The 19,054-nt window shown below is 41.0% G+C and overlaps 1 protein-coding gene across 5 annotated transcripts in view; it reads left to right on the top strand.

Annotated features, from left to right (window-relative positions):
* SPOCK3 (SPARC (osteonectin), cwcv and kazal like domains proteoglycan 3) overlaps positions 1-19,054 on the top strand; it is a 186,337-nt gene that overhangs the window by 148,391 nt on the left and 18,892 nt on the right. For 4 of the 5 annotated variants that reach the window (XM_066632198.1, XM_066632196.1, XM_066632195.1 and 1 more), the window contains one exon: positions 18,555-18,671. The exons of the other annotated variant lie outside the window; for it this stretch is intronic. In XM_066632198.1, the coding sequence (XP_066488295.1) occupies positions 18,555-18,671 (117 nt within the window). The remainder of the gene's footprint in view (positions 1-18,554; positions 18,672-19,054) is intronic. 5 annotated transcript variants of the gene reach the window in all.

Here is a 19,054-nt window from a genome sequence, read left to right as displayed (position 1 = left end):
TTGAGCTACTGCATGACCTTCATTCATTCATATAAGTTCCATCTCTAATAAATTCATTTATGTAAATTTATTCAAATTTTAAATGTAAATCAATTCATTTCTTTTCCCGGCCCCCAACACAGTGTCAGAGAGATGATGTGACCCTCCTGCCAAAATGTTTGGACACCCCGTTCAAGAATATTGAATCTAGGTCATTTGTAATTGGATAGATACTGGTTAAACCTCACTTTAGCAAAGAACATTGCAGAGGAATTGCAAATATTCTGAAGCCAAATCTCCAGTCCTAAAACCTCTTCCACACCCTTACTGATTAACTGATTGATTTTGCAACTATAGTAAATAAGTTCAAGTTTTCCTCTTAACTAGAGTTTCACAAACCTTGTTCCTGAGCAAGAGATGCAAAAAAATAAAAAATAAAAAGCATTCAAAAGCTATCATATCTATTGTCTTTCCATGCTAATATGCCACTACAGACTGTTCCATCTGTTACATATTTTTCAATTATTAGTAACTTCTGTGTTGCAGTTTAGGATGTACATTTTGCTTTCTATCACTGGCCATGTGTGGATTATATAACTGGAAGCTTAAATATGATTTAGATTGTTAAAACTGTCTCTGATTTAATTATGTTGGGTATACTTGCTTTAATTATGTAAATAAAAGGGTCTTGGCAGTCTTGTGATGCATCAAAGGCTTTAAAAGTGTGTCACGCTAGATGGTTGGAAACTTTGCAGATGCGGTGTTGTACATCTGGAGTGAGTACTATTCAAGTTTAATTTTAAATAAACCACTACTGTGTTTTGCCATTTACTTCTGAAATAATGTGTGTGCCCATATTTGAACTTTGTATTGTATTTTCTGTTAGTACAATAATTTAATATGTCAGTGTCATTGATATAATTCTCAGTAGTTTGTGAGCAGTATTCCCTGCAGAAATAGAGAAGTTTCAGGCAAGAGAACATAAGAACAGCCCCACTGGATCAGGCCACAGGCCCATCTAGTCCAGCTTCTTGTATCTCACAGTGGCCCACCAAATGCCCCAGGGAGCACACCAGATAACAAGAGACCTCATCCTGGTGCCCTCCCTTGCATCTGGCATTCTGACATAACCCATTTCTAAAATCAGGAGGTTGCGCATACACATCATGGCTTGTACCCCGTAATGGATTTTTCCTCCAGAAACTTGTCCAATCCCCTTTTAAAGGCATCCAGGCTAGATGCCATCATCACATCCCGTGGCAAGGAGTTCCACAGACCAACCACACGCTGAGGAAAAAAATATTTTCTTTTGTCTGTTCTAACTCTCCCAACACTCAATTTTAGTGGATGTCCCCTGGTTCTGGTGTTACGTGAGAGTGTAAAAGAGCATCTCCCTATCCGCTCTGGCCACCCCCTGCATAATTTTGTATGTCTCAATCATGTCCCCCCTCAGGCGTCTCTTTTCTAGGCTGAAGAGGCCCAAACGCTGTAGCCTTTCCTCATAAGGAAGGTGCCCCAGCCCCGTAATCATCTTAGTCGCTCTCTTTTGCACCTTTTCCATTTCCACTATGTCTTTTTTGAGATGCGGCGACCAGAACTGGGCACAATACTCCAGGTGTGGCCTTACCATAGATTTGTATAACAGCATTATAATATTAGCCGTTTTGTTCTCAATACCCTTCCTAATGATCTCAAGCATAGAATTGGCCTTCTTCACTGCCGCTGCACATTGGGTCGACAGTTTCATCGACCTGTCTACCACCACCCCAAGATCTCTCTCCTGATCTGTCACAGACAGCTAAGAACCCATCAGCCTATATCTAAAGTTTTGATTTTTTGCCCCAATGTGCATGACCTTACACTTACTGACATTGAAGCGCATCTGCCATTTTGCTGCCCATTCTGCCAGTCTGGAGAGATCCTTCTGGAGCTCCTCACAATCACTTCTGGTCTTCATCACTCGGAAAAGTTTGGTGTCTTCTGCAAACTTTGCAACCTCACTGCTCAACCCTGTCTCCAGGTCATTTATGAAGAGGTTGAAAAGCACCGGTCCCAGGACAGATCCTTGGGGCACACCGCTTTTCACTTCTCTCCATTGTGAAAATTGCCCATTGACACCTACTCTCTGCTTCCTGGCCTTCAACCAGTTCTCAAAACATGAGAGGACCTGTCCTCTAATTCCCTGACTGTGGAGTTTTTTCAGTAGCCTTTGGTGAGGGACCGTGTCGAACACCTTCTGAAAGTCCAGATATATAATGTCCACAGGTTCTCCCGCATCCACATGCCTGTTCACCTTTTCAAAGAATTCTATAAGGTTCGTGAGGCAAGACTTACCCTTACAGAAGCCATGCTGATTCTCCCTCAGCAAGGCCTGTTCATCTATGTGTTTTGAGATCCTATCTTTGATGAGGCATTCCACCATCTTACCCGGTATAGATGTTAGGCTGACCGGCCTATAGTTTCCCGGGTTCCCCCTCTTTCCCTTTTTAAAGATAGGCGTGACATTTGCTATCCTCCAGTCTTCTGGCACCGTGGCTGTTTTGAGGGACAAGTTGCATACCTTAGTCAAGAGATCAGCAACTTCATTCTTCAATTCCTTAATAACTCTTGGGTGGATGCCATCAGGGCCCGGTGACTTATTGATCTTTAATTTATCAATGAGGTCTGAAACATCTTCTCTTTTAACCTCTGTCTGACTTAACTCCTCGGTCAGGAGGGGCCGTTTGGGCAGTGGTATCTGCCTGAGGTCTTCTGCTGTGAAGACAGAAGGGTTTAGATAAGAGAACAGGCTGCTAAGCCTGTGTGGTGTTGTGATTCATATGTCATTGGGGTCTGGAGGAATCAAGTTCTAAGAAAAACTCAGCTGTTTGATCTTGAGTCAGTCACTATCTCTCACCCTACATTCCCATAGGGTTGTTAAAAGGAAAACAAAAGAATGCCACCAGAGTTATTTGGAAGTAGAATGTGATATAATTCAATAAATAATGCTATACATAATGAGCCTACTTATCCACAGATTTTGTATCCATGAATTTGGCTCAATGGCTCTCCCTAAGGGCCAGATTAGGAGTCCCCGAGGGCCACAAGTGGCCCCCGGGCTGGGGTTTGGGTACCCCTGTTCTAAGGGATCATATGTGACCTGACCGGCCCTCAGATCACCCTCAAGAGGTGACCGGAGCACATCCTGGTGGGCTTCAGGGAACCGAACCCCCCCCCCCATAGATAACGAGGCACCACCTGTGAATTTTCCTAGAAATTGAGTAAACAAAGCCAAGCAGTCAAATTTCTTAGGCAATGAGGTCGTTTAGGTCCCTCTAATACACGAACAAAAGGAAGTGTTCTTCCTTGGTGTAGTGCCCCATGGAGAGGTAATCAAAGAACTCTCTACATGCCAATGATTAGAGGACTGAAACAGAGAGATGGATTATTGCAAGACTGGAGATTTACTGCTAAGGTTTGAGAGCATGTCTTATCCAGCAGGCGGGTGGTGGTCTGCCTCAACATACATCAAAGTTTGAATCTCAGGTTTCTAGTAGGGCAGAAGCATTTACAAAGCAAATTTGATATCTACTCTTTCTGGTTGGCTTCAGATTAGTTCTAGAGGGACATGAGAGTGTCATGTAGTATGGTCTGAGTCAGCTATCTCTCTCAATTGGCTACACTGCGTCAGCTACGTCCAACAATTGGAGGCCTCCACCGTATTGATGGAGCAATTCAATCCTATTGCTGCCTGATCTGTAAACCAGATTGCTTGTTTACAAGGAGAAACATAAAGTATCTTCAGAAACAATTTCTAGGTCATGCTCGGATTCTTCTTGATCTGTTCAATATGGTGGGTGGGCGGCATTGCAACTATTGGAAACAAGTGGCCTGGGTGCCTCAGTTCACCCCAGCATTTTGGTGGAACAAATTAGATCAATTCTGTCCTTCTCAAGACTTATCAGAACCTAATGATTCTGCTTATCCCTTTGGATCAGTTTTCTTGCTGTAAATCTCAAGGGTTAACATTGCATACAGAGGAACCAAAGCTTTATCCCTGAAACCAATTTTTCCCAGAGTATTTCTTACTTCCTTGTGATCGCTGTCAAGACTCTGTATTTTTGCCATTCCAGCAGGATTATTCCTTATCTGAATTTAGGAGGGCAATGAAAGCTTTTAAGTCTGCTAGGTTTGTCAGGAAATGGAATTATTTTCACCTTTCTAACAGTTGAAGGTGTTGATCATTCATAGTAGTATTTAGGAGGATTTTATTTTAAAGGATATCCCAGAGGTCATATTTCACTCTGTTTCACTCACTCAGTTTATTTTTAAAAGTAGTCTTTCTTCAGAAACAATTAGGGAAAACAGCATGCACCTTTAACAAAACCCAAGCTGAATTTGCAAAGCTTGGACACACAAAGGAGTTAGAATTATTTTTCTATGTTCTTCTTCTTTTGAAGTGGAAACATACAACATGAGAGAGCTTCAAAGGATGTGTGCAGAGGACAGACTTTTCAATAACGTTTTTGCCTTTGAAAACATTTCTACAGAACCGCAGTTGTTGTACTTGTCAGAATCTATGCATTAGTTCAGCTTGTCAATTAAAAGGAGCAAACAATTAAGATCTCTCTTGTAACCAAAGTTGCTTCTGTTCTGAAGAGCAGAGAACATGGAGACTTTTTTCATTGTAATTGTATACATTATTTGAATTCATTAAATCCTACAGTATAGATTAGAACATCCTCCCGAGTGTCTTAAACTACTGCAAAAGTATAACAAAAGCCCAGTATTGGAGGAAATGGTTTTTGACTATGGTCTTCCCTAATCATCACCTGCCCAACCCAACAATATAAATACTTCTCATCCACTACCTTATCATTGTGGTCTGCTTGAGTCAACTTTTTCTTGGGTGTCTGAAGTATAAAACATAAATGCACTCCCAAAGCAAAGACTGTCATAAGACACACTAGATCTGCAACTTTCAAACTTTTTCATCTCATGGCACACTGAGGTGCTAAAATTGTCAAGGCACACTATCTATTTTTTGACAATTGACAAGGTGTACCATGCTTCTGGTGGGGGGCTCATATTCCTCAAAGGCCCTACTAATAAGTGACTCTCCCCCAAACTCCCACAATATACCTGCAGACCATTTGCAGCACACCAGTGTGCCATAGCACAGTGGTTGAAAATCACTGCACTAGATGTTTACATCAGAATGTCTATTTAGGGAATGAGAACTAAAACGAGATCTGAACTGCAAATGTATGCCTGTAAAAGGGTTCTTTATGAATACAAAGGAGCTGGAATTGAATTGACCTGTTTTCTATAAGAGATCTGTCAAGTTGTGCTGAAACATTTTCTAAAAATAACGAGTACTGTATTTCACAGCACTAATGTAGCTATCAAAGCAATATTAAACCTACTGAGTGACCAATGGGTGGGGTGGGGAATTTTTCTCTAAGAAAGATTAAGCAGCTTGCTGTAGAAATCAGGCTACATGTTTTTGTAAAACTTGGAGAATGTTAGAGCTTGTATGTATACTACACACATACGTTTTGCTGCCCTGGGCAGAAATACAAATAGATCCAGCCAATCTTTGTATGAAATGTTTTAACCAAGAGAATAAAGCTGCTGCCATATGTGAACCTTCTTCAGTCTTGAGGGCAGTGGAATTTACTTTTGAGAAAATGTGCAAAGATTTACATTGCACAATTACCTAATGTATGTAGAAAGTTTCACAATGTGTGGTTTAGAGCAGTGAGCATACCCAGCGGTATGGGTACCACCAGTGGTACTTGAGGTGGTGTCTGGTAGTACGCACAGAACCCCCAGACACCTGCCGCCTGGTAGCAAGACCAGAGACACAACGCAACAAACAGCAAGAGGGGGCTTGGCTTGGCAGGCAGAGCTCCAAAGCATGTTTTTCGCATGTTCAAAAAAGCCCTCCTGTCCACCCTGACCCTTACTGGTGTTTGTCGTGTCGCATCTAGCCTCCCACCCTGGAAGTAACTGGCAATGATATCACCAGTTACTTCTGGTGGTACTTCCAATAAGTAGAGCATACAAAGTGGTACGGCCAGGGACAAAGGTTGGGAAATTTTGTAGCATAGTATGTTTCTGTAAGCATTGAGTTCCTCATACCTGTACTAATTTTGCCAAGCTATGTACAGATGAAGAAATGTATACTTCATCAGTTCAGATGAAGAAATGTATACTCCCCTAATGAGGAGAATAAAAAGGAACATAAACTGTGGCAAAAGAAATGTAAGAAGGTGATATGGGAGGCCAAGCGAGACTATGAGGAACGCATGGCCAGCAGCATTAAGGGGAGTAATAAAAGCTTCTTCAAATATGTTAGAAGCAGGAAACCCGCCAGAGAAGTGGTTGGCCCTCTGGATGGTGAGGGAGGGACAGGGGAGATAAAAGGAGAGATGGCAGAGAAATTAAATGAGTTCTTTGCATCTGTCTTCACGGCAGAAGACCTCGGGCAGATACCGCTGCCCGAACGGCCCCTCTTGACCGAGGAGTTAAGTCAGATAGAGGTTAAAAGAGAAGATGTTTCAGACCTCATTGATAAATTAAAGATCAATAAGTCACCGGGCCCTGATGGCATCCACCCAAGAGTTATTAAGGAATTGAAGAATGAAGTTGCTGATCTCTTGACTAAGGTATGCAACTTGTCCCTCAAAACAGCCACGGTGCCAGAAGACTGGAGGATAGCAAATGTCACGCCTATCTTTAAAAAGGGAAAGCAGGGGAACCCAGGAAACTATAGCCTAACATCTATACCGGGTAAGATGGTGGAATGCCTCATCAAAGATAGAATCTCAAAACACATAGATGAACAGGCCTTGCTGAGGGAGAATCAGCATGGCTTCTGTAAGGGTAAGTCTTGCCTCACGAACCTTATAGAATTCTTTGAAAAGGTGAACAGGCATGTGGATGCGGGAGAACCTGTGGACATTATATATCTGGACTTTCAGAAGGCGTTCGACACGGTCCCTCACCAAAGGCTACTGAAAAAACTCCACAGTCAGGGAATTAGAGGACAGGTCCTCTCACGGATTGAGAACTGGTTGGAGGCCAGGAAACAGAGAGTGGGTGTCAATGGGCAATTTTCACAATGGAGAGAGGTGAAAAGCGGTGTGCCCCAAGGAACTGTCCTGGGATCGGTGCTTTTCAACCTCTTCATAAATGACCTGGAGACAGGGTTGAGCAGTGAGGTTGCAAAGTTTGCAGATGACACCAAACATTTCCGAGTGGTGAAGACCAGAAGTGATTGTGAAGGATCTCTCCAGAAGGATCTCTCCAGACTGGCAGAATGGGCAACAAAATGGCAAATGCGCTTCAATGTCAGTAAGTGTAAGGTCATGCACATTGGGGCAAAAAATCAAAACTTTAGATATAGGCTGATGGGTTCTGAGCTGTCTGTGACAGATCAGGAGAGAGATCTTGGGGTGGTGGTGAACAGGTCGATGAAAGTGTCGACCCAATGTCAGTTGGGTCAGTTAAGTGGCAGTTAAGAAGGCCACTTCTTTGCTTGGGATCATTAGGAAAGGTATTGAGAACAAAACGGTTAGTATTATAATGCCGTTGTACAAATCTATGGTAAGGCCACACCTGGAGTATTGTGTCCAGTTCTGGTTGCCGCATCTCAAAAAAGACATAGTGGAAATGGAAAAGGTGCAAAAGAGAGTGACTAAGATGATTACGGGGCTGGGGCACCTTCCTTACGAGGAAAGGCTACGGCGTTTGGGCCTCTTCAGCCTAGAAGGGAGACGCCTGAGGGGGGACAAGATTGAGACATACAAAATTATGCAGGGGATGGACAGAGTGGATAGGGAGATGCCCTTTACACTCTCACGTAACACCAGAACCAGGGGACATCCACTAAAATTGAGTGTTGACAAGAGAACAGACAAGAGAAAATATTTCTTTACTCAGTGTGTGGTTGGTCTGTGGAACTCCTTGCCACAGGATGTGGTGACGGCATCTGGCCTGGACATCTTTAAAGGGGGATTGGACAAGTTTCTGAAGGAAAAATCCATTACGGGGTACAAGCCATGATGTGTATGCGCAACCTCTTGATTTTCGAAATGGGCTATGTCAGAGTGCCAGATGCAAGGGAGGGCACCAGGATGAGGTCTCTTGTTATCTGGTGTGCTCCCTGGGGCATTTGGTAGGCTACTGTGAAATACAGGAAGCTGGACTAGATGGGCCTATGGCCTGGTCCAGTGGGGCTGTTCTTATGTTCTTATACTTTCAAAGGCACTGCCATTATATTCAACTGTGAATGAATAGAAATATGTAACAAGAATGTTCTGGATTTCAACACATTTTGACTAGTGACACATTTGACACATTTCAGTCTCTTGGTGAAAAGCTTAGTAAGATCACATGAAGATTCGTTTGAAGGTAAACATGACATTTAGGTTACTAAGAACATTATTGCACATTTGTGGATACAAATCATACTAATTGGCGCTGCAGTTGTTATTTACATATATATTCCTTTTCTCACTGCCATATCTATTCAATTTCCTAGAGTTTGGACATCCTAGTTGGTTCTGGTATTCAAAGCATATAGTCTGAGCTTTGAAAGAAGATCAGAGCAGTAGAGCACATGCTTGCTTAGAAAAGTTTCCAAAACTGGGAAGAGACCCCTCTCTAAAACCCTGGAGAATGGCAATAGTCTATAGGTAATTCTGAGCTAGATAAACCAATGATCTGATTCATTGTAAGGCAGATTCATGGGTTAGTTAGGGATACTTGACCATATCGTCATCATTTGGTTTGATCATCAATAGAACCATTACCCCAATTTAAACTCCAATGTCCTGATCTTTTTGAGTTGCATTGAGAGTTATACTGAGAGTTATTTTCTCAGATAAGAAGTCATAATCTCATAAATTCTTGACTCTGATGTCTTACCATTCATACAAACAAATTATTTGCATGAGTGGATTTATTTTCTCAAGTCAGGTGCCAGCATGTATTCATAATCATACGGTTTTTTGGATCTCATGGAGGAAAAGCAAATCAGTTCTCTGTGAGTCACATCTAGCTTCCAGTAAAAAGTTGCTGCGTAATCTGTGCATGTTTATTGGGAAGTAAGTTCAATTACATTTAATGGAATTTATTCCCAGGTGTGTATAGGATTACATTCTAAGTGCCCAATCCTATCCAACTTTCCAGCACCAGTGCAGCCACAATGCAACCTTGGGGTAAGGGAACAAATGTTTCCATACCTTGAAGAGGCCTCTGTGACTGCCCCACCACCACAGAATGCACAGCTACACCGGCACTTGAAAATGGGATTGGATTGGGTCTTAAATCACCTAAACTTCAGAAATGTGGTGTCCTGATAATTTTGGCTAATGGTCACTGATGTTTGTTATTTAAAAATGTGAATTTTCTGCAGCCAGCACAATTCACTCCAGTAATCCATGCTGTAACTGTTCATCAGTATGTGAAATTTTATGTTAAAATGTTGGTGCTTACTTTTTAATAAAAAAGTATTCTTTTTTTATTCTTTATTTTCAATTTTTTTTTTACCTTTTTTGCAGCAAAGCATCCTGAATTGGTGTTTTCCTGTTCTCACATTGCAGAACAAATATCTATTTGTTTTTTTCCAGGACTCTCAGATTCTCCAAGCCTCCCTACCCTAATGCCACTCATGTTCGTATCAACTTTGGTGAATCTTCTTAAACAATTCAACAGTTAACCATGCTTAAGCCCACTGATTTCAGTTAAGCAAACTTCATTTTATTCATTTAGAAAACATGTGAGCTGCTTTGCTGCACAGAACTCAAGGCAGTTTAATTAAAACATAAAATAGTGAACATCACAGAATATAATATTATAAAATGCAAGTACATTATGCACTTAAGGAGCACTTAACTCTCTGTTTAGGTTATAGTGTTACTTCCTTTCTTGTGTCCAGAAAATTAAATCAAGAGGTATTTATTGTTATCCTTAATTAAATTAAGCTTTAATTTCTGATGCAGGTTCTTTTCATATTACAATATATAAGTATCTAAGAGTAGGGCAGTGTCATTGTGGTCAAAGGAAGTCCAGCAATCAGTTGTGTGAGATAGTATTTGTCAGCTTATTTACGAAAGCTTAAATCACTTCTCTGTTTGTAATTATTTTGTTGGAGTCTCTTATGTTGTCCTCATGAGGCCTATGCCCTATTTTATTTTGTGTATTATATCTTACCATATCTTCAGTTTGCATCATCTGTGCTATCACAAGATTGCATGTACTATCTGTAATGATGGATGCATATATCTAAATAATAAGTGGGCTCAGATGTGACAACAAACTGTAGGGGCTGTCCCAACCAGTATAAGACTTGGATTCATGCACTCCCTGTTCCCTTTGTGCACACGGGGAGGAGTTCAATAGATGACCAGTTAACAACATTACGGACCAGCACTGATGTAGTCATGCCACCAGTCACGGAGGCCTCCTCAAAGTTAGGGAAAGTTTGTTTCCTTATCTCAGGACTGCATTGTGGCTGCATCAGCACTGGAAAATTGGTTAGGATTGAACCCTAAGACTGTGTGCCAGAAACATGTATTACCTGTAATGTACAATTGCTAATTTGTCGGAGCACCACAAGGGCATTATGAACATGTACAGTAGCAATGATGAACTACCACAGTGTTGGTAATGATCTTTTCATATTGTCTTTTCATACAGTGCAGCATATTTGGAAAGAAGCAGAAACATAAATTTGCATTGTAGTGCACTCAGTCTAAAATGTATAGAGCTATTTGCATGGCATCTATTGAATTACTGAAAATCTAGCCTGGCAGAGAACAAGAAGTTATCTTTATCATGCTAGAATGTTAAAAACGTCATTGTCAATATCCCTTGTCAGACTGCCAGAGATATCTTCACCAATAGCTTCAAAATACTCTTGCATTAAAAAAAAAGATGAGGCATGATTTCTTTCTTTAGGCAACAGCCCCTAATAGATTTGTTTCTGATTTTTTTTTCCCAACAAAAGTGCTGATGTTGTCATTGACAGTTGAATCAGTCTCCGTTTCATGCATCTTGTAAGCCGTATACACTAGCAATGTAGTTACTAGAGGAAATAGAAGATGCTAGTCTAAGATGCAGGGGGAAAAGAGGCTCACAGTTGATGACATTTGACAGTTCTTTTCGGCTGAAGGCAATGGAGCTGATAATCAACACATCCACTTAGTTCAAGTATCTTTCTTACTTTATGATTAGCGAGCAAATTTACAGTTGAATAGATTACTTTCTGGATCTCTCTGTCAACACTTTTTCTTAGTCACATGTATGAACAATTTTTTCTAATGGCTTCATGCAAAAAATGTTTTCGCAGGCAAGTCAATCATTGCTTTCAAACACATAAAAAGGCATTATCATCAATCTTTATTAACAGCCACATCAAGGACCCACTTGTAGATACCTTGAGTAGACTTTAATTGCATGGTGTGGAGGAGGTGAAGTGTTGATATCAATGTATTTTTAAAAAATTGAATGTAGACTATTAATTATTAATAATACAGGCATATCTATCTTTATGGTGCTTTGCTAATGTGGCCCTTTTCTGGGAGGAGGTCTTCCTCCAAAGTAAAACAGCAGCCTTACTCCTTGTCCAGGTCTACCAATTCTACGCCTGCTTGTCTGAGAGCCTGCCTCATTCAACACAACACAAGATGACTCCAGATGCAAGCAAATATATGTAAGATTGGGCTGCAGTTGTCACTGCCAGCTAACACAAGGCTCTCCAAGCATGTCTTTCTCTTCCTCCCCACCCACCCCCCATTTTTGTTGGCTTGCAAATGTGAACCAACATCTCCCTTAGCATTGTTTCCCACTGCTGCTCCTTTCGATTCTGCTGGGATCGTTGCAGCCCTTAAAGCAAACTGGAAAGCATCTTTCTTCTTTCCAGGACACTCCACCACAAACAGTCACTGAACACAGTACTGCCTGCGATTAGCTTTATGGCATTATTTGCTTTACAACAGTGATCTGGAATGTAACCAGCCATATTAGTGAGGTATATCTCTAGACTAAGGAACTAGTCCACCTGTTTTGAAGAGTAGATTTCCCAGGACTTGACATCCTGTAGGAAATTCTGAGCTAAATGAACCAATGATCTGATTCAGTGTAAGGCAGCTTCATGGGTTTGTTAGGGGTTCTTGACCAAATTGTCATCATTTGGTTTGGTCATCAGTAGAACCATTACCTCAATTTAAACTCCAATGTCCTGATCTTTTTGAGTTGCATTGAGAGTTACACTATCAGCAGACTTCTGGGAAAAATAATTATTTTCTCAGATAAGAAGCCATAATCACATCAATTCATGACTCTGATGCTTCACCATTCATTACAAGTAAATTATTTGCATGAGTGGAGTACATCTACAACCTCCCTCTGTTGAGGTTCAGCTGTATTTGGAGAAAATTATCAGAACCAGCCATTAGGCTTAAACTATGACCTATCCAGGCACTATCAATCACATGCCTTCCAGAACACTACCCAGACTAGGATCTAATAGCTAACTAGAAACTCTAATCTTGGAACAGGACTAAGGATGATGTTTAGTGTCATGTTGAATGTTACTCTTAAACGGAAAGGAAGAAAAAAGATGTCTCCTTAAATCTCCACTCATGGTTGTCCTGTGAGTCTTCTTACTTAGACTAAATATGTGGATGTTACTTGGGGTTATTTCAGATTACTGGGTCTTATAGTAGACTTCCAGCAAATAGTACATTCTATAAGCTTGAATTTGAGTTGAATATTGCCACTTCTGATAACCAGATAGGTGCTTCAGAAATTGTGTGAGCAAACCCCAAATCCACTGTGTTTTGATGACTATGTCATATCATGCTTACAATAAGCTTTTTGTATTCTGACAATACCGGTAACCGCTCTCCCATATCCATGGATTCATTTATTCGTGGATCGGGCCCATCTCCCATGCATCCCCTCTGGAGGTGAGGGGAGCTTTGTGTCCCATGCCACTGGAGTGTCCTCTGAGCCCAGCAGAGGCCGTGCACATCTGTCCGCACCCTCTTACTGGGCTCAGTCTGAGCCTTAGAATAAAAAGTCACTTTCGGTTTTTATCGTAAAACTGGAAGTGGTGTTTTTAATGCCTTATAAAGCATTAGGAGGCCTGGGGAAGTCCCTCAAGTTTGGGGGTGATCAGAGGTACAATTCAGAGGCTCCCAGGTGAACAGTAAGCACTGTTCACTTGGGAGGAAAGATCGTGGTGGGAGCCAGATCTGGCCTGCTGCCCTAAGAGATTTCCTTCCCAGACACACCGTGACCCCAAAGTCCTGAGGGTCTGTTCCATGAATTTCACCTGTGTTCACCTGTTCATGTGATTCATTAAGCATTAACAGATGTCATTGTGGAATAGATGAAAAACCAGCCCCTAAGAAACAATTGTGACAGGAAAAATAGGACAGAAGAGTAAGTTCCAAGCTATCCTGGAATGAGGACCAGTGTGATGCAGAGCCCCTTAAGAAGGCCCACTCCACTGCCTCTTATTGACTAAGAGCTGGCATGATACTGACAGGTCTCACCATGGTGACTTTACAGCACTTTTGGAAAGCATAGAAGCATGCGAAGCTTAATACTTAAATGTGGGTGGAAATCTAGAATCATATTTCGCACAGACTCAAGCCACTGCAAATGAAAGGCTATTAAGACAAAAGACTGTACTTATTTGAAAGAGTGACTTAGTTCTACCTTAGCCCATCAGTTCTTCATGTTGTAAATCTTGACAGCCTTCCATGGTCCTTATGGTTAGATGAGAGGAACCATAACGACTGTGAAGACAGTAAGATCAGATCCCTTATGAATATATAATTTAATTGAAATCATTTTAAATTTTATGATACATTAATCATGGACAGAATGCCTCTATGGAACATTAATCTGAAGTTATAAGAATAAGCAGCTGCAGTTCCTTGATATATCAGCAGTATTTGTATTAATTATCTCATAACATGGAATAACTGAAGTATAAAACCCATTTGCTTAGTTAAGTAGTAAAGAAATAAAACTGCTTTTATTTGTAAATTTCCCAGTTCCAAAAATCAGAAGCTTTTAAAAGTAACAGATGGCTAGAATATGCAGATGGTTTATAAAATAGCTGTAGTGCAAGTTTCATGGACTGCAATCCATTTCACCAGATGCATCAAGTGTAACTCTCAATAGGCAATTGTATATGCACATGGGCAGAGACAAAAAAAAAGTAATTGGTGATAATGTCCACCTCGCTAAAATAATTCAAATGTGGTGATGAGACTGTGTCTTCATTCATTTCTGAGATAATGGTATTAAGTGTCATAAATTCTGTTGAAGAATTGACGCCTTAATATCCACAGCCAAGTGCCCAAGAAGATTAAGTGCCCAATCCTGAGCTGGACCAGCGCCGGCACTTGGTGATGCAAATGTGCCATAAGGCATGCCTGCAACACCCTGCACTGAGTCAGCACCGGCCCAGCGCCAGTTGAACACTGCCCAGAGCTATGTAAGAGCTCCTGGTGGTGGTGAGCGCTTTGGAGGTGGGGAAGGTGTTCCAGAGTGGGGTGGGGGAGAGTCTGGGGTGGATCCTGAGTTCGGTGTCTCTCAGGTCTGCACTGACAAAATAGCCTGTGCAGACTTGAGAAGCCCCTTTGTGGGGCATGGGGCTTTCCCTGGGGGAAGGGGACGAAAGGCTCCTTCCCCCAAGAAGACCTCCAGCGGATGCTGTGGTGCCACAGGATGCAGTGGTAGCCACTTTGGTGCTGCCACCTTTAGGATTGAGGTGTAAAATGGCAGTGGTGTGTGTTTGCATGAGCTGGTCCAGAGTAACACAGCTTTGGATGTATGTGAATAGTTGCATCTGTACTTGTGTGGGCAAGTGATGGTATGAACTAAGGAATTGTGATTGCATTATTTTTAAATATTATTTTAAAAAGTAATTGTTCTAATGCCAAATTCAGCTGTCATTTGCTGATGGGTTCTTTGCATGAAAATATGCATCTCTATGACTGTGAAATAGGTCTTTGTCCTTTGTATAATGGAGTGGGCAGACTTGGAGAAGGGAAAAAGGAATCTTTTTCCAATGAGTCTGAAAGAAAGCATAGTTCTGGTGATAGTTGGGGACTCTGAGGTTGATAAAATGGTTTAAAGAGGGCAAGCAGAGAGAGAGAGAGAGAGTCAGCTGATTGTCCTAGGAAAAGGGAAAATGAGTTGAAAGGAGACTGGAAATATACATAACTTGCCTTATCCTGACTGCAATCAGAGCCAATTGGCAGCCTAGATTTGAAAGAAGAAAGCTCTTCCATTGTGGTTTAAAGACTGAAAAACCATCCCAAACCTTTAAAAGTTTTGTTTTCTAAGACATTACAAAATGTAGAGTTTGTCATTGTAAAGTTATAATTAGTGACCTAGTCATAAGGAGTTGTATTGTTTCAGGCTATAAATTTAGTTTATGTTGCACATATGCAGGCTATACATTAATTGGCTCTAGTTGCGACCTCATCCAGTTACACAAATTGTTTCTCAGGGTTGATTTTGTTAATATAGGGGAACATTCAGTAATTCTGTCCAATGTGATGCAATCCTACCACAGTCAGTGCCATGTGATTTCTCACTGACGAGATTAATATTAAGAGGACTCCTGCTGCCTCTGCTGCCATAGTTTATTCTCCTTTCCTAAGATACTCTGGTAGCAACCCATTAAAGGGCTGGTGCAGGAGATACTACTCTTCTGGAACTGACCATGCATAGTTAAGGACCAGGACATGCTCACATGTGTGCATATACTGGTCCCTCCCCTTGATTTTTGGTTAGTTTTTCAGTTACCTGCAGGGCAGACTGAAGAGATCAAGCAGGCAATTCATATGAAGGTGAGGAAAGGGCCAAGATGTGCATACACTATGAATGTGTATTTCCTTAGTTCTGTGGGGCCAGTTCTGTGATGCTGGTATCCTATCTTGTGTTTCCTATTCTGATAGGATCCTATGATCCTATCAATGTGATAAGAATTGGACCTGGTGGACCCAGTTAAACTTTAGCAGCCTCATTCTGGATCAGTTGAGGTTTCCTGAGTGTCAGGAAGAGTCACCAGAGATAAAATGTGTAACATCGCTCATCTCATAAAGTAAATGTTTCAATTTGGAGATGGCATTTGAATATAATTTACTGATTAGAAGCAGAAGATTTGGAAATGTTAATCAGTATATTTTCTTTCACTCCCAGCCACTATTGTTATTTTTAACACCAAGTACAAACTCATTAGTTGCTTCTTTCAGCATTTATATGTTATGAATGTTGTTTATGAAACTTCTATGCAGCAGACTTTGAATTCTTTCATTTATCCATATTTAAATATGTTGATTTTTGTAAACTGGTCGGCTTCTAGCGCTTTAAGATGATGGAACCAAATAATCCTTGAGCCAGCGACTTCACTTATCCATACTAATTCTTTTAATGGCTGCTAGAATTGATTGTAAGAGCAAGAGTGCCTGCAGTTGTATTAGACAAAAGGGAAAGCACTTCTTGGCAGGTTCCTGAGTGGATATATCTGATTTAATATGCATTTTTTGATTACTGTCTAACCTTCCACAACCTTTACTGTCTCTCTTTTGTCATTAAAGATTCATCTGCCAACATATTGGGTGAAATAATAGTCTGAATTACCTCATCTTGACCTATTTTAAATCAATTCAGGCCAATATGTAGTATATAATTTGAGCAGCATGCCGTCATGGGAAAAAAGATATTTTCATTTTAAAGAGAGACATAAACGGTGCAGTTTATACCCAAGTACGGCTAGCTAGTTAGATTATATCCTTGATACGCTACAACTTTGATGTGGCATTCTGGCAGCAGTGGAGACCAAGAGTTTAATTGAGCTATCTACTCTTGGGGGGCTTAGCAATATGCATGGGTATAATTATGCCATGGGGAGCAGATTGTCTTATTATGTGCAATGCTGTAGATTCTTTGGAATTCTTATGGTCTGAATTGAAGGTTTCCCTCAATTTGCCGAGCATGTTACTAGTTGCAGAGGCCACTGCACAGGGGATCAGTCATAGCCTGCCGCCCCAGACTTGCAACCCAGTGTTTAACAAGCCCAAAACTCAGCTAAGTGGTCAGCCTGGGAAAACAATAGAATACAATGGAACAGAATAGAAGGAACATAGCTGTATTGTTTCCCCTTTGCTCTCCTCAGAGCTTGGGTTTGCTGACCATATATGGGCTGCAATAGGTTGATCTGCCTGGAAGACATGCATCAGGAGTACACACTCCCATCAATTCAGCTCGAGTTCCTTGGATCTCAGAGACTGGGAATGAACACCAAATATAAAATAGAACAGCTATGGGTTGGGATGAAATTGGTGGGAGGATGAGTAAACCCCTACTGCTGAAACTTCATATCAGTTTCACATTCACAAGTTAAATGTGAAAAATGGTTCCTGAAGGCTGAACATTTGAAAATCATTACAATTAATATTAAATATTAGCAAATGCAAAATTTGTTTGCTTGTCAGCTGTTTGCTGTCAGATTGAAAAAGTATGTATTTATTCCCTTTTATGTCTTGGCTTTTTTTTCTATGTTATTCAGTGTGTTGGTCATCAAGTGACCAGGTAGACTCCAATTCAATCACTGACCAGAGATTCACCTCCTTAGCTTCAGCAAACTTGCAGAACCTTTGGATCATGCCTTGCTATCAAAATTATGCTATGAGGAAGATTATTCTGTCATCAGAGAACTAGAAAAAAAAAAAAGAAATTCTGAGAAATTATGGATAAAATCCACTTCAGCTAGCAAATTTTCTCTGACTGACCAAGGTCCATGCTCATGTCATCTATTTTCTCTAGATTTTATTAAAATGAGTTTATCTCCCCCCCCCCCCCCCCCACACACACACAGCAAATTCTGGAAAAGAGAAAATTTGATACCTGGCTTTTTGAATAGTTTTGACATGTGAAGCTGGCTAATTCTAAATCAGACCATAAAGAATATAAGGAGAGCCCTGCTGGATCAGGTCAAAGGCCCATCTAGTTCATCTTCTTGTGTCTCACTGGCCCACCAGATGCCTTAGGGAGCAACACAAGATCAGTGGGCCTATCTGAGCCCAGCATCTTCTTAACTAGCAGCAGCTCTTCGGTAAAGGTTTATCTTGGGTAGAGTTCTTTACCAGCTCTGCTACCTGAGATTGATTGGTTGTTTTTAAGAGATGATGTTGGGTGCTCACAGTGACCTTAGTTACTGAACTAACTTGATTCAGTCTTGTTTATTGCTTTCTGCTCTAAGCGCATTGCTGATTTGATGCTAGCAACTACGTTTACAAAGAACTGTTGCACTTCTGATATAAAGAATCTCATGCAGGTGATGTTTCTCAAAAGCTTTATGTGAATTGCGTACAAAGGAAAATAAAAATAATTGAATTTTTTTATGTCCACTTAAAATTGAAAAAGAAATGGAAAATTGACATAAATTTTATATTTTGTTTGACCTGTATTTAGTTTCCATTTGTTTACAGCAACATGAAAGATTGACTTCATATAAAGCCTGAGAAGATTAAAGAGCTTTTCATTTTGTTTTTCAGTGTGCAGTGACCTGGAGTTCAGAGACGCTGCAAACAAATTGAGAGCTTTTTTCAAGGCAGTACATGAACACGAAGTTCAGAAGAGGACTAGAATTGTGCAGAGACCTGAAAGAAGTAGTAAGAATTTAGGACTTTTGATATCTCTTTGTCAGAATCTGTGTATGTTGGGTTTTTCTGCATGACTTCTGTTTTTTCAGGGAACCTCTCAAACCAAACTTCTTAACCACTTGCTGTTGGAACAATACCATGCCGGTCATAAGTTAATTTTTGTATTCTGGGTACTCCTCAGTAAGTAGAACTCCAGTGTGGCGCTTGCAGATCCGTCATCATTTGCACTGCCCCTCCCACTCTGTGCATGTGGCAGAGGCAGGAAAGTGCAGGCTGACAGTTGACTACCTGTTGGAGCTGGGGCTGGTGGTGTGGCTGTTGCTGGGACTGTCAGGCTGTCCAGCTTCAGTCTGCACCAATTTGGCAAACTGATCAGACAAATGCTGTGTGGT

The sequence above is a fragment of the Tiliqua scincoides genome, chromosome 6, assembly GCF_035046505.1.
Source record: "Tiliqua scincoides isolate rTilSci1 chromosome 6, rTilSci1.hap2, whole genome shotgun sequence".
In the NCBI taxonomy this organism is placed as follows: Eukaryota; Metazoa; Chordata; class Lepidosauria; order Squamata; family Scincidae; genus Tiliqua; species Tiliqua scincoides.
The sequence above is the reverse complement of the archived record's forward strand: the minus strand, read 5'-3'. Positions and strand labels throughout refer to the sequence as shown.